Source organism: Nestor notabilis, unplaced genomic scaffold (assembly GCF_000696875.1).
Source record: "Nestor notabilis isolate BGI_N333 unplaced genomic scaffold, ASM69687v1 scaffold4827, whole genome shotgun sequence".
NCBI lineage: Eukaryota > Metazoa > Chordata > Aves > Psittaciformes > Psittacidae > Nestor > Nestor notabilis.
Window position 1 is genome coordinate 1 of NW_009935950.1, and position 17,360 is coordinate 17,360.

Below are 17,360 nucleotides of genomic sequence, written 5' to 3' on the forward strand. Positions count from 1 at the left end.
GGATGCTGGGGAGGGACTCTTCCTTAGGGATTGTAGTGGTAGGAAAACAGGTAATAGCTTTAAACTTAAACGTGGGAAGTTTAGGTTAGATCTAAGGAAGAAGTTCTTCACAGTGAGGGTGGTGAGGCACTGGAACAGGTTGCCCAAGGAAGTTGTGAATGCTCCAACCCTGGTGGTGTTCAAGGCCAGGTTGGACAGAGCCTTGGGTGGCACCGTTGAGTGTTGTGGTGTTGGTGTGGGGTTGGAATTAGATGATCTTAAGGTCCTTTCCAACCCTAACTATTCTGTGATTCTATGATTCTATAAAGTAGCCATGTTTATGCCTGTGCTGTTCAGAACAATTGGGCAGCCTTGAGCGTACCCTACAAGGGAACATGAAGCCTGCACATTACATTCCTATAAAATCAAGTGTTCCAAGTAGTCTGTAGAAATAAAGCTTATAGAATCTTACTTCTTGTCATTAAAGACACTGGATAAGAATGCCACTGACTTAAAAATCACCAAAAAAAAAAAAAAGGCAAGAAAAATATTTGATCTTTAAAATATATACAGATACAATTTTATATAAATATTTGATTACTCTTAACTATATATGAGTGAAAAGAGTTCCTCAGCTTTTAAAAATATACTGTATTTAATAGTTTTCAAATGACAATATTTAGTAAAAATCAATTTTTCCATTATACACTGTCACAGTAGTAAGTTTATAACAAGATTAACTTTCTTCCACAGAACTTGCCTTGGGAAAATATAACTCATCTTTCACTATTGATTCCTTTCATTTTAAGTGAGCTCATCTGAGCTGTCAAATTTGAGTTGAACATTATTTGAGGTACTACTTGACTACACAGCAGATGCACAAAATTAAATACATTATACTTGAGAAAATGGCAATCACAGATAAATTACAGCTCCTATTAAAATTATTAGAAACGCAAACTGAAACTTACAGAAGTTCCTAATAAAAAGGACAAAAAGTATAAATATTGGGTAAATTTTGTTTGCTGAATACAGTTCCCTTTTTCTTCTCCTCCAAAATCTGTTATCTTAAACAAGTTGCTTGGCAAGAAAATGAAAGCATAACAAGCTAGAACATTGATTATAACTTTTAAATTCTTGTGATTAAATTAAACACTAAAATTAACTGGCATACCCAAGTTTAAAAGTAGAGAACATATTTTCTCCTTCCCCAATTGTTTTCATGATTGTTTAATAAAAAACAGACTGGGTTTTGACATTAAGAAATACATAATGTAAGCATCATCATCCAGTACATTGCCACATGGCAAAAAAACCCAGCAGGGTCATACGTTTATGGGTGTACATTGATGCTTGTACAACATACATCTATATCAACATTTTTTTTTTTAAAAACCACCAAACTGTGTTATAACTATGCATTAAAATACAGGTGTAGAGAACCCAAAACTGCAGCTTGCTTATTACCCACAGATACAGGCAAGGTCCCTGTTCAGCATTTCCACTGGATGATTCTCTAAGTCTGATTTAAAATTTTTTGAGTTTAATGATTAGTTTTATATAATTCACTGATGCATCGCTGCAGAATTTTCTGTTGAAAACAACTAAAACATACGATTATAATTACAAATATTTAACCCTATGTAAAGCTTGACAGAGCTCAAAATATCAGGATGTGAAAATGATTACTCCAATGCAAGCTAAAAGAATTTTCCAGTGAAGTTCCTGAGATACAATAGTGCAGTATACATTTACATTGAATTAACTTAGTCTAAACCAACTTGAAAATGCTGAAATATAAAAAATGTTATCAAAATTATTATTAAACACTAAGATCAGTACCACATAAATAAGCCATGGTTGAAAAAGACACTTAAATTACAACCCTTCTTCATGCTCTCAAATGTCTTAATTCCATCTTCATTATAGCACAAGCTAGAAATTGCTGACTCCAATATCTTTTCCACTAGACATTTTATGCCCTTAACTGCAATTAAATAGCAACTTTAACATGTGAAATAAAAATTATTTGAACAAGGGACCCTGTGATGTTATTTATAAACAATTTACAAGAACACCATAATATTTAAAACAGAAAGGCTTTGAGTTCTTAAACAGATTTTGAATAGCAGCAGAAAGCTTACAGAATGGCAAGCATTAGGAGAAAAGGCGGCTCGTATTACTTCTGTCACATCTTGTGAGCACGCTTTCCTTATCTGTTGGTAACTACTTTGTGTTTGTAACGTACGCAAGAACAAACAGGTGTTCTGGATTCTATGTACTCATTTGTTTTTATTCAAAAATAATGTCAGTACTGCAGCATTTTCTTCTTTTGGTGTAATTCTGAAATATGTTTCCCTTGGGAATGGCAGTTCATTTTGCAGTTTAGTTGCATGAGTATATCTAACGCAGTAAGATATCTTTTCATTTTCTAGCTCTATGTAGTGACTTACCATTAGTGTATGTACTGTAATTCACATTGGTTCCATAGCATTTTTCATGAGCATGCTGAGGCAGCCTATTCACATCATCAGAATATAGGGCTTCTGTAGTGTCAGCTTTTTCACCATCTGACATATAACTTAATGGCACACTTCCAGGATGTTCAGCTGGTTTTAAGTTTTTCTTTACTGAAAGATCATTTGCTGAAAAAGACCTTTTCCCACTTTTCTTGGAAGTACTACGAGGCTTACAGAAACTCATATGAAGTGAGTCCATGCTTGCAAAAGAGTCTTTGCAACAAACTTCAGGAGGATTCTGTGACTCCTTTGGTACTTTTGTCTGTACTTCACTTTCATTGAAGTCAAATGATGAAAAGAAGTCTTCATAAGAATCCTCTTCAGAGCCAAAAGACTTGCTACCTGTAGTATCTGCCTGCACGAACTCCTCAGACCCTGATGCACCCAGTTCCAAGGTAGCCAGTTTAAAACTAGGCAGTATTTCTAATTTTTTCCTCTTCTTGTCTTTAAGGATACAACTGTTTCTGTAAACAGGGAAGCTTCTATCCAATGAATACTTATTTAAGTTTCCACTGCTCATAGGTGAATTAGAGAGATTGTCCATCATTGCAGCAACAGTATTTAACTTGACCATTTTTTTAGAAGGAGAAAGATGTCCCAAGCCCTTGATTTGGGGAAGAGAACTTTCATTTGCAATTGAAGTAGTCTTGCTACTTTCATCCTGATTTTTGTTTGGGAACTTTTTTAGATCTTTCTTTTCTAAAGGCAACTCATCATCCAAAGTGTGCTGAAAAAGTTGTTTCTTTCTTAAGCTTCTTCTGCTACATTGTTTTGGTGTTAAGCAAGTCTGCTCATAGCTTTGTGAGGGAGAATTCCCTGATAAACTCATGGCTATGTGAGTATCAGTCGAACTATCACAGGCAGGTTTTACTACCTCTGTTTTTTGTCTCTTTACCTTATCAGTTGCCCAAAGACAATAAAAACTTGAGTTCGAGCAGTCTTCCATTTGTTCTGCAAAATATGTGGCAATACAAATTTATTTAACAAAACAGAAAGTGTACCAATTTCTTAGTAAATTACTGGAAGAAGGAAAACAAGGACTTTGCCACTTCTCTGGATATTATATGGCAAATTATCAAAAACTAAACAGAAAATGGATTAGAACTAAAGTACATTCTATGTTGACAAGAAGCTACAATAGCTTTAGCTATCATTTCTTACATGGTAATAGGTACCCTTAAGCTCTCTTCTGCTGTCTTGAAATAAAGCAGCAGAGGAAGTCTTTCACTCTTGCATTTGTGGAAACCACCCCCCACCCCCCCCCAAGAAAAAAAAAAACCAAAAAAAAACCAAAAAAAAAAAAACCCAAAAAAACCCCAAACAACAACAACAACAAAAAAAAAAAAAAAACAACACCCAAAAAACCCAACACCCCCCCCCAAAAAAAAACCTAGCAAGATTTTAAACAATAAGGTAGCTATAGTAATACTTGAAAGTGAATAATCTTTTTTACTACTAGAGTATTACTTACCACTTTGTAATTTTGGCATTACATTTTGATTTAAAATGAAATCAAATACAACATCATGGTATCATACCATGTACATCAATAAAATGTATTAAGAATAATTACAATGTGGAAAAAATGTATCATTTCTTGTAGCTATTCCTATGAAGATTTTTGGGGGAGGCGATACATAATTATTCATAACTCTTACCAATAAATTCCTCTGAAACAGGCTAGTATCTCCAATTATCTAAAACGCATTTTTAAAAGTCCTGCTGATAATTGCAATAGATGCTTTTGTTTAAATACACATTGAGTGCAATGTTTCAGCAATACTTCTGTAAGTGCTCCTGTAGGTTTTAGGCAAAGTCTTGATGTTATTTGCTTACTAACTACAAATAGTATTTTTAAACATATGGTGTAGCTAGCTAAATTAATAAAAATCAAATATATGGAGATGAAAGAAGTTTCTCACATGAGCAGACTCCCATACTGATAATTGGAAAAGTCTTAGCTTTGATCCTCAAACTGGATTCTTGAATTTTTTAACCATTATTAACCAATATACTCTCAAGTATTTGCAAGCACAAACAAAAGGGCCACTGTCACAGAGTACCAGAGTTTGAAACTACACAGAGTATTGTCATGGGATGTGGAGGTCTATTGTTATGTAAAATTACATTGTGCAGTTGTAATGCTAGAGGGACATATTGAAGGTAAAGCTCTCAAATCATGATGTTCAACCTCATTTTAATTAATGTAGTAAAATAAATTATTAATTAATTTGATTTAGTAACATACAATTAATTTAGTACTTCCAGTATCAAGCTATTACTTCTCCTTAGCATCGCATGAAGACACAACAAGCTGTCTCGGGCTATAAGATAATGCCCCATGTTCTCCTTACTTTTCTACTGAGATCAAACACCAGCATCTGACTTCAGCTTTTTGCTCATGTAACCAACAGAAGATATGAGGTCTGATGTACATATCTGCTGCATAGCAGATTAATGCTGTTAAGATGCCCACTGAAGTAGCTCAACAGCCTTCACAATAATCTTTGCCCTTACATCCTGGTACTATGACAATACACAGGAGCAAATCTCTAACTTCATGAGAACAAGAAACTTTGAAAACAAATTACTTGAATTCACTTGCAACCATAAAACATTTTAAAAGCAGATTTATTTTGCTTTTGTTAACATCTTTAATCCCTGACATACTAAGCTGAAAAATGCGTTAGGTTTTCTCTTAAATTCAAGTTTTTTGATTGAATATTTGGAAGACAAATCAGTTCTTTGAGGTTTCTCCTTCATTCTATTCTCTCCTTTGCTTCCCATTATTACTGTTTAGTGTCCACTCCGTATTCTATATAAGATGACTGTAAGAGCAGAGAAAGCTGACACCACACCAGGTCAAGAAGCCATTAATGGGAAAGGTTGTGAAGAAAGAGGAGGAAGTGAGGCAAGCATCACAGTAGTAGGCACAGCATTTACCCAACGTGACTCCTCATGCTCCATTTTCCTTGAATTCTTACTTCTACACACTTTGCCAGTTAGGAAAAACTAAAATATTCAGCTTTAAATATAAATGATAGAGCAAATATACAGTTCCTGTTCCAGTACACCATACTTTACAAAATAAGCAGACCACGTATTATTTTTAATTTCTGTAGTGTATAAAGTTGTATTAGTTACCTGGTAACAATGAGTCTTCTGATTTAGATAAGACACAAGTAGGTAGCAGACAGTCTCCTGGTGAACTACTTGGAAGTATCTGAGACATTTGTGAAGCTAGGAATTTGTAAATAATAAATGAGTTAGACCTATTTGCAAAGATACAGATTTCCGCACCATCAGTTCATATTTCAAAACAGCTCTACTGTAAGAGAAATCATTGCTTCGCCAACTATAACATAAATATTGCTCAAGGGTATCCCAAATTTACATACTAAGCAAAAAAGCTACTACATTTTCTACAATTTAAAGCAATTCTTTTTTCTAGATAACCCCATTTCTATGAAATTAAAGAATGATGGCAAACCATTTAGAAAATATAAGACTGCTCTAAGCTAATTGAGGCATTTTATTACATAATCTGTCAAATTCTGCAATTAGCAGCAAAGAACTGACATAGCAGAAATGCATTTCAAAATGCTTGAAGGCATTACTTTAAAACTCAAAGAGAAAACAAATAAAAGCCATGCCAAAATAAATGAATTTAATTTTTCATCCATGTATCACTGGTTCTTTACTTTCATCCCACAACTATTTCTGAAATTACAAACTGACAGTCTAGTTGACACAGACTTATTAAAACTTCAAATACTACTGATTCCCACCAGCTCAAAAGATGTTCCACATTTCACTAGTTTTTATAATAACTGGCAAAACCCAATGACTTAGACCCCAATGTTTTCACAGTAATGTAATGGAAGCATTAAAAAATTATTTGAAAACTGTAATCTAGATTTAATTCACCAAGATATGCATTTTGAAATAAACTAGGTTTATTTGATTGGGTGATTAATTTATTTTTTTTAAATCCTGTTCTTCAGTAGCTGGACAGATGTCTCATCAATTTTGAACTCCTTTATGAACTGTTGGCCTGGGACTAGTAACATCACAATCTTTATCAAGTACATTCACATTAAAATTTAACAGGAAATAAGACTCAAGAGTTTCACTGTAAAATTTAATCAAGTTGTGGTAATATCAATTTACATGTATAGAAAGTCTAGCTTAACTTTAGTCCTCTTGAGCAATCTAACCATTAAGAAATTCCTTTTTGCAATCATTGTCTTCCATGATTTCTTGTGCCTTTCAATGGGAAGGAACTAAAAGCTAAAGCATTCACACCTACTTGAAACCTGGAAAAAAGGGAGGACGTTGCAATCAAGATATGAAAGAAATTATGAAGGCCAGAGCAAGACAAGAGCACCAGAAATCAAGCAATAAAGACGGTAGCTATTCCTGCATGGATAAGTAAAATTTAACTTCTTACCAGTAGGAGAAATATTTTCTCTTTTTTCCTTCATCTCCTTTATTCTTCTTTCCATTGCAATGTGTTGATCTTTCACCTTATTAACAGGGCTGTACACAAGCAAACCATTGTCTTCAAACAGCAGAACTGGTACATCAGTTTCTACACAAAGAAATTGCACTTGTGCATTAATACTTACATGCTATAAAAATTTCAGATTTTCTTTTCCAAAAACTTTAAAAAAAATAGGTTCCCTTAACATCACAATAGATGCCTTAATACTGCAAATTGCAAAGAACTCTGTAAAAAATCAACTCTGTAAGTAAAAACATTCTTATAAAAGCACAGAAGTACAACCAACCAAACCCAAACCCAACCAACCAAACCAAAACAACACACACAAGTAAACCTCCAAACAACAAAACAAAACCCAAAACCCATCAAGTGTTTTAAGGAAATAACTGAAGATGTTTGAATCTTGGCCTAAAGTAGTTCTTACCAGCATTAACTGCTATCTTTTGTATGGCTAATTCTTTAGTCATCTGTTCCAGTCTTCTCCGCAGCTTTTTATCATTTTCTGGAGTTTTTTCAACAAAGTCTTTTGGCTGCATACATTTGTGCTACAAGACACACAAAACTATCAATTATATGGTATAAAATTGCCAGAAGTAACAACACTTCTTATTTACTTTCCACTTTGTCACAGTATTTATTGTCAGTGTCTAACTCTATGCTACTTAACACTTCCTTGAGAATCACAGGTAATTGCAGAAGTTAAAGTTCACTTTGGAAAGTGTTAATACAAAAGAAGAAAGAACTTAACAGACTTTTTTTTCTGTTAGATTTTATTAAAAAGCAGACTAAGTAACCATTTTTTCCTTTTTGCTTGCAGCAAAGTTTAGGCTTGAAAGATTATTTCTTTTTTTTTTTTTTAAATACCAGTATTCTAGCTTTTGTTGCAACTCAGTGAAACACAAACCATATGGCAGTCATGTTTTTTTAATTATGTCATTTTAATTTAAACCTTCTTTATTAATCAATATAAAAACTCTACTTTTATTATACTTTTTTCCAGATAAGATATCACATCATCATAGCCATAGCCTACCTTTAAAAATCAACTCAGATGGACAAGTAGAGCTTACAGAATATCCTGATAATAAACAGATCAAATGCCTGAGGTCAGGAAGTCAAATTCAAACTTTAAAGTTTACTACTCTAGGTCTATGAAAAAAACCCAAACTAAAACCACACACTCACCTTTTTGATCAGTTGTGGTAATTCTTCACTAGCAACTACTGCAGGAAATAAGGATTCATCAACATGTACTCTTGTTTCTCGACACCTGTATAATAAATTAGAGCAGTTGTGTTTGTGTTTTTAAGAATGAGAAACTTCACTGCAAAAACAGTCATCTGAGCTCTGTAATACCAAAAGACCAACGCTTCCTCAGTGTGTATCTTTACCATAAATACTTCAATGGCAAAAAAAAAAAAATAAAATCTGTATATTACACAAATATAGGACTTTTTTGTCCTAATGATGCTCTCTAAATTGTTGTTCTGAAACTCAAAGATTCTCACTCATATTTTATTTTCCACACATTCAAAAATCATCGTTATTAAGTCTTTCTGGCCAGATTCTCATGAATATCAAATTTTACCCTGACTTGTGAGGATTGTAGGCTTTCACTGTTCACCACTTCACAAACTTAACATAACATAACTTGCCTTAACTTGGTCACTGTGATGACAGTAAACTCCCAACTACAATCTGCAGAATGTCATGGGGCAGGGGACTCTATTCAGGCAAATGAGGAAGGAGGCTTCATCTCATCCTGACTTTTATATCTTAGCCATATGTTTCAGTTTTCTGCCTTCTCCATGTATATGCAATGCTAAAACCAGCGCCTTATTGAAGGGTGATCTCTATTTATGCAAACTTTTTTAATTACAAAACCAAAAATTCCCGCTGACACCTTACCCCGTGTTTTTCCTGTCTTCATTTCAAAGACTGACTTGAGAACAGCAGGACTAATTTTATCTAATGTGAACACTACGGATGACATTGAGACAAGAATTTGGTTAATACATAAAAGTTCCTTTGATCAAAATAGATCAATACAATTTTATTATCAAACAATAAATAATCAAAGCAATTATGGGAAAGAGCATAGTACCTCAATGGACTGCAGTAGTTTCCCCAGAAATCATTCAAAACTGTGATTCTAGTGACACCTAGTGCTCTAACTGCTATAAAGTTTGCAACTGCAGAATTATAATCCAGTGCTTAGTTACTCAGTTTTGAATAAGAAGCCAAACCACTACATGTGTTTGTGAAACTAACCAAGTTTAGAAATTGGAGCATCAAATAGAGATGATACTTAACATGCTGGGCTTCAGTAGCTGTAACTAAATTCTGGATAATCAAAAGCATAGATGTAGACTACATTAAAATTTACATTCATTCAGAGACTTCATTAATTCAGAGAAGCTAAACATAATAAATTTGACCATTAGATATATTGCAAGCATTTTTTACTTTGCAGACAAATCTGAATGTAAATGATTTATCTATCATATTTGTGACACGAGTTACCGTACTATGAATGCATGGGTAGAATTTCCTGTGTTATGGGTTAGATTAAGTATCCTTAATTTGTACACAGACTATAGTAATTCTATTTTATGTAGGGTTCTTTTTGTTGGGTTGATTTTTTTTAGGTTGCTTATTGAAGTATTTGAATTGAGGCATGAATTTTTTTTCAGTGATTCAAAAGCTGTCACTCATGTTGAGTTAAACTTATGATTTACTTGCATGAATCTTATAGCAAGTCCATGATTTTGTGCACTATCTTTAAAGTCAGACAATCTACCATTCTTAGAAAACACATCGGGGAAACAACCCATTTAAAAAATTAAGAATATATTTACTCAAGTTGTTTTTTGAGGAACTTCCAATTGTCATCTTAGAGAGTCTTCTTCCTAATCAAGTTACTTCTTATTAAACTGTAGAACTGCATTCAGTTTAGATTCAAATATATGCTTATACTGTAATGCAGAAGCTTCCAGGAAGAGTTCAACAAGGCAATGTTCACTAAATACTGTACAAACCATTGCAATGTGTGCTAGCTTTTATGGAGTAAAGAGTACTATAGTATTTTTCAGATCATGAGCATGTTCCTCTGAGAGGCCCAAGCACTGCTCAGGGGAAGATAACGCTAGTGGGCAAGCGTAACAGTTTGGAAGTAGCTGTTAAGTGGGAGTATTTCACACAAAGCAGAAGAATCTGGAAATGCTGGAGTAATTGCTTACGATTTGCTTCCTTGTCTGGTGTTTTCAGAGCTCAAACATGAAAAACTAGCATCCAGATTAAATACCACATACTGTACCATCCTGTTTCCAATATCAAGATTCCCAAAAACATGTAAAAACATGAAAACACAGCCAAACATTCCCAGTTTACTTTGCTATGTTCCACAGGTTTCTGGTTTAGAGATTGTCAGATGCAATATTGTATGGGTTTTGATAAAACTATATGTTTAGTTGCTTCAGCATTTTTTTTTAAACACATATAAATCCTTGCTGAGTATGACTCTGCAACAAGGAGTTCTCCAGCCTGTGTTTTACTAAAAGCCATCATTTACTGTTTTCCATATGGGTATAAGTTTCTCCTGGGGAGATTCCAGTTGGACCCTAGAAGAAAATTTGTCACAACAGCCACTGGAATAATCTTCCCTGGGAAGGGGTGGATTCCCCAGCATTAGACAGTTTTAAGATTCAACCAGATAGGGTGCTGGCCATGTTGCCTAGACTCTGCTTTTGCCCAGACAGGTTGGACCAGATGATTCTTGAGGTCCCTTCTAACCTAGCATTCTATGATTCTCTGAATCTGCCTCCAGAAGTATTCATGTGATGTTTTCCAGTTCTTCTACTGGAAAATATATATTCATTTCCCACTTAGTCTCTTCATATGAACCTTGGTGTTCACAAGAGTCTCTCCCTCTCCCACATCTTTTCCAGGTTGAAGCGTTCTTGTCTTCCATCATGTCTTGTGAAACAACGTTCCAAGTGTAACCATGATAAAAACCATGTAATTCCGCTACATGAGTTTTTATGTTCCATTTGATTTTTGACTACTGCTGAGGTGACAATCATATGAAAACATTTACTGCAAGTCCCAAAATCTTAAGTTTTCCCTTATACAATATGATGATCATCTTTCTGATATGCTTAAGAGGAATTAAGGTTTAAATAGTCTCCTTGACATCAGCAAGAATTTTATTCCCTTCACTGTCTTAGTTTTGCTGTTCCAGTACGAACACTGATTTCATGCTGTGTCTATACTTACAAGAAGGTTCTCTGAAATAATTTGAACAACCATCCACAAGCCAATTAGGATCAAGCATAACTAAAATATTTTGCTTTGCACTTTTTTTTGCTTTGCTTTGCAACAAGAGTCACCTAATCCCCAGCCTACACTAGAAAGTAACTCCTTACTATTACATTGCCTAAAATTAATTTTCACAGCATTTCTGACCATTCTGAGAGTGTTTCACTTGCTACTGAATGGAGCAGCTGGTTAATCAAGCCTTCTTTTTTTAGTAACACTAAAACTTCAACTAATGCGAATTCTGCATTATTTGCTTACACAGTTATCAGGTTCAAACTAAGCTTCCATTCATGCAGAACCACTTTTTACTGGCACATACTATATGCAGTCCTTCCTGTTTACATTGTCCCAGGGTTCAGACTGTCTTCTGCCTGCCAAACCTCTGAGATGATATACTAGGCATATATAATTTCAAGTCACAGGCTCCAGTTCTCTCATCTTATTACAAAAAAAAAAATAAATAAAATTTAGCATGTATGCTAGCAAAGATTCATTTTGATTTTGTCACCTGTACCTCATTTGAATAACTCTACGACTAGTGAGACTATGCATTACTATCTCTTATGCAAGCTTTTACCATTCCTGACCTATACATTGCTCAAGAATATGATACTCGTATGAACTCTGCCAAGAGTATACACCAACCTAAGTTTTATATTCTTGTGTACCTTTTTGCATTAACTTTAAACTAAAAGGCAGAAGAAAAATATTACAGAGAAGTTCAATCAATTCACAGCTTGGATCTTCCTCCATAATAATACACCTCTCTATTTCAGATGATTGCCCCCGTTCCAAACCAACCTTATCTTCTAAGCCATGACCTCACTTTGCACAGAGAACCAACTTCAAAAAAAATCCCAGGAAGATGCTAGTCTTCTCTTTCCTACAAAAGAACTTAAGTCTTTTCCTTTGTCACTGATATACAGCAACAGTTGAAGTTTCTTGAGGCTTTTACACCCCAAAGCTCCATACAGTATCATATATCCAGCTGTCTCTGTCAGCTTCCTACACTGTTCATCCACTCAATATCTGTCAGTATTGCACAGGTGCCTCTTGTGGTGGAACTGCTCTAACAAGAGACAGCATTCCTGTCTGTCACACCCTAGACTCTCACCTGCAAGGTGCTTTCATTCTTCTTCCATTGCAGATGCTACTCACCTGGACTTTTCTGGGATCCTTTTAGCACATCCAAGTCCTCAAATAGTTTATAGTTCTTATGGCTAAGGTTTCAAATTCCATATTTATACATTTAGCCATCTGAACAGCATATTTAATTTTAAAACCAAAGATCCTACTGAAATGACCATCATTCTCCCACACTCAGTGGCACTAGGTTCGAGAAAGACATATTCACATAGACAAAATTTTGCATCACCCTCATATTTGGGAACTTAGGTATTTCTTCCTCAGTGTTAAAAATGGATGCTTCTGCAGAGCTGCATGAATTTCTTTTTTTGGCTAACAGACCTGTATCAGAAATTTTATGGTTGTACTGGCCTACGTTAAGTAGCTACAGAGCTCAGCTTTGCATCCCCCATTTTTTGGTTTTACTTTTGCACTTAGCAGACTTCTATCTCTCCATGCATATTATAATTTGACAGAGCCTCTTTACTTATATTCTAATTTCCATCATCACAGCAATTTACCAGTTGGAGTGTTTAACACATGCATGTCCTTAAACACTGTGGTTTTTTACTTCATCTGAAATCCAAGTTTGGCTTCACAACCACTTTGTAAACTCAGAGAAGTAGCTATGGACTAGCAAATCCTCATGGAGTGGCTGCACAGCTATTTTTTTTTTTTATAAATTTAACTTTTCTGCCATATGGTAGTTAAGAATCTTCAAGCAGTGCTGTTCTGAACTTTCCAAATGTCTTAAAAGCCAGACTACATATGGATCTTTTTATTTCTTGCTAGGAGATACTTTGTCTTCAAAAGTTAAATACAAAAACAGTACAATGTCCCTGATAAACTGTGCTTTTTCATAAGAAAATGAAAGAATTCTATTCAACATAAGTGTCTAGTCTTCACTGCCTGTGCATGTCAGCTGAGAGCAAAGGAGTGGAATGCTGAATGGTTCTACTATGGAACTACCTCAACAGATTCATTTTTTAAGAATAAACATTTTATCTTTTTATACAAGTAATATACTCCATAATAGGAATAATGTCATAGGAAAGTTATTTACTCACAGATTTATCACTATTTCAAGTAGACTAAAAAAACAAGTTCTCTACTTAAGTTTTTAGATAAAACCATACTAGAATCCATGATCACTGGAATAGGTCACATTCAGTATATTCGCAAGTACTCACTTCTCCACCCAGAGCACAGAAACTATTTTCATGCCCATCTTCTGTGCTTTTCTCCATGTAGCCAGATGTCCGTCTTTGAAGACTACATGGGTCACGTGCCTGTTCAAAGTTTTTGAAACCTGCAGAAGTACACAGAGAGCTCATTGTTAAGGCCAATAATCAGGAAATGCTAATGAAATACACCAGCATAGTCCATTTTTAATGGATTAATTTTAATGGATTTTAACCATTAGCATAAAAACTTACTCTAAACATTATGTCAAGGACTCTTTTGATCTTCACTATCTTTGCAAGAAGACACAAGCAATCAAAACTCAACTTCATTAGCCAAGCCAATGCAATCCATGCTAGAGAGCTAGACTAACCTCCTTTTGCTCTCAGACTTCTCTAGGTTACCATTTTCATCTCCCTGCTCTAGCTGTATCACTAATTTTGCAATATTTTTATTTATTCAGCCCAACATCATTTCTTGTGCAACAACCAGTGTAGAAAGTAATGGAAAAACTAATTTAGAATTTTATTTCCTGACACAGTGAGCAAAGTCAGTTCAGTATCGCATGCTCAGCCCAACAAAAGGGAAGTAAGTATCTGGAATAGTAAAGAGGCAGGACTGCCCCTTTTCAGTCATGGGGATCTGCTAAGTAAGCTCATCCGTATCATCTGCCAGCACTTTCCACAATATCTGACTACCTTTTGATTGACTCAAAGAATTTGGAAGCCTCATGCTTTTGTCATATTTTCCGTGAGAAAAATCTAATATCATCAGAAGAGAATTACATAGATCTAATAGCATCACACAAAAGAACAAGAAATATTTCTTGAGTTATTCATTGAGAGTTGTATTTGCTTCTATAATAAAAACAGTTATTCTTCTGTTCAGCTAAATTCATACAGAAAGAGAGGCTTTGGGGAGATCAGCAAAATTTCTCAAATTATAGTAAGATACACCTACACATGCCCACTTGAAAAGCACTGGGAGTTCATGCAAGTATTATTTAGAGCACAGTGTGGGCTGTAAAGATCTCCATTAACTGGTGCTAATGTGCAAGAAGGGAAAATGCCAGTTTGATTTTGTTCTCTAGTTGAAATTCTACAGCTGGTAATTAAACATATTTTGCACCTACAGTTCAACAATACTTGATATGGGAAAACAAAGTCACTAAGACATATACTAAGACTCTTAGATGTATTTTTACTAACACTTTCTGGAGTTGAACCACATACGTGGGAGAGTGAATGAAAGAAGAAAATGTTACGGTACTCAGATTAGAAAACATTTTAGTAACAACAGAACAATTGCCTACAAGTTAAAGAACACAAAGCAACATAAGATACATTCTTGAAAACCACAGGTTTTAAACACTTTGATTTGCCCACAGTATGTGGCAAGCCCAATACTTCACAACAATTGCATGCCATCATATTACTATACAAAGAGGTTTATAGATATAGGGAGTCTTTAAATACATTTCCCATCTGTCACTAGTAAGAATTTTACAGTGCTTTCATTCATTCTCAGGTCTGCGATTATCCTCCTTCCTGCACTTTAAAAATTCATACCACAGAGAAACATACCTAACAAGCAGAACAAGCAAGATAGTTCGGAATTAAGAGGCTTCCTATTCTGTTTATTACAAAATAGTTTCCTTACTTTTGCTCCCATGTCAAGAAGTTGCTGTTCAAAAGTTGCTGAGTAATTTTCTGTTCTGTTAGATGACCAAACTTCTACAAATGCAGAAATACCTGTATCAGAAGAAACAAAACAGCTACTGAAGTATACACTATGGTAAAATCGGTTAAACTGCCTTTCCAACAGCATTTTGGTTTTATACATATTGCATTCAGTAACAAACTGAGTGTCGGACGGTAGCAGCAGAATGTTCTTTTTAGAGAACTTGTCCCTTATAATAATAGTAATAGAATAAACTTAGAAGTTTGACACTAGTTAAACTAGTTAACTTTTCACTTGCTCTATTTAAAATACACTACCAGCTTAAACAAGAAATGCAGTACCTCCACATGACTGCTTACCCTTATTATTTAATCACTGCTAATGTTCAGGTTAATAAAAAAATTTTAAGACAAGACGATGTAACACACATTACAGAATATAATGAAATAAACATAATGGAATGTTATAATGTCCCATAAGCCCCAGAAAACTCTGCAGAAATATTACTTAACAGTTTCAAACTGACTTCAAATTCCACCTTATTTATACTGAATAACCACAAACTACATACATATGACAGGAGCTAATATGATTTCATTGCTGGCTGCATTATACAACTTTAGGTATATCCCATTTAAGCAGCTTCCTTTATCAACCAGATTAATAATCTCATCAAAGAATGAAATCAGCCTTGGTTGAGAAGGCTTTTAAACAAACCAACCCAGAAGTATGGATATGGACGGATAAGCAAATGAAACTTAAAACACTGATTTTACTGAGGATATGCACTAAAGAGACCTACAGCTCCATTGGCCATGACAATTTCCCATTTTGAGTGATGAATCAGTGAAATTCCATAAAACTGGAGGAAGGCTGGTTCACAAAAAGCCCACTTTACATAAACTGCAGGACAGACAACTCTCAGAACTAATGAATAAAACTGGAAGTGTCAATTTAAAAGGGTCATCCTTGGCAAGCATTGCTTAATTATCTTCCTTACTACATATGTCCTAAGTAAGTACTTTTCTTCTGTTTTCTTTCTAAATGAAAATCAGAATAACACTCCACAGAAGAAGCACTTATATAAAGATTAATATATTTTTATGATTTCTAGAAATACTTTTAACACATGAGAAATATAGAACACAAACTACCTCCTTAGCCAAACCACATGGAAAAATCTTATTATGAGTACTGTGACTTCAGATATACATGGGAACTTAACACAAGTTGACTCCCATGTGCTTTTAATTGTTTTCATTCTACTAATGGACCAGGACAGCTTTTGCCAGATTTGCTTTTTGTCTTGATTGCAAAAAATATTGGACTTGCATTCAAAAAACCAATATCTCACTCTTACATCAAATATTTTAGAACTTTCAAATTTATAATTCTTCTAGAAAAACGGGTTACAGCATTTCAGTGAAGGTCAAAACTAGGAACTTATAGAGGAACATTACTTCAAGGCTACATACACCTGCAGTAGAATCAAAGGTGCACTTTACAATAGTTAACCAATTTTAACTAATCAAATATACTCCAACAAAAGACAAAGCACTTGGTAATTTTTGTTCAGTTGATAGAAAGGACAATGAGAAAGGGTTTGGAGCTTTTTTGAACTAGAAGAGCTCCAAGTACAACTTTGTTCTTGTAAAGGCCAACTTATGCAGGAAGATCTCAGAGAAGATGGTGATAGTTGGGGAAAATAGACATCAGAGGGCAACCTAACGAAGCAGAAACTTAAAAGGATGCAACAGAAATTAGAATCTAGCCATGGCTGACCCGGCCAAGAAGAGCCAGGCAGGCACCGATAGTTGGCAGCAGAAGGGGCCGCGACACCGTCCGGGAGCGGTCGGGGAGCCACACCAAGGGGCGGTCACTCCGACGCTGGCTGCCTGCCTGCGGGAGGCTCCCAGCCCTGCCCTCCCCATCGCCTGCACAGCCCAGGCTGGCCTGCGACCGGGCACAACCCACCGCCCTCCGGGGCATGCCGAAGCCCCGCTGCCTGCTTTCAGGCGTGTTCTCGATTAGTCAGCGCAGCCCCGCAGCGAAAC

At 35.2% G+C, this 17,360-nt stretch overlaps 1 protein-coding gene across 1 annotated transcript; it reads right to left on the reverse strand.

Moving 5' to 3' along the window:
• Window positions 1-2,432: 2,432 nt before the first annotated feature.
• Window positions 2,433-17,295, reverse strand: MCPH1 (microcephalin 1; the record flags this gene model as incomplete). The annotated part of the gene is made up of 8 exons (XM_010018080.1): window positions 17,115-17,295; window positions 15,286-15,377; window positions 13,635-13,753; window positions 8,188-8,272; window positions 7,427-7,547; window positions 6,949-7,089; window positions 5,643-5,738; window positions 2,433-3,449 (listed from the first exon to the last, which is right to left on the reverse strand). Coding segments are annotated over exons 1-8 (1,852 nt in total), but the record flags the coding sequence as incomplete, so codon positions are not given.
• Window positions 17,296-17,360: the final 65 nt, after the last annotated feature.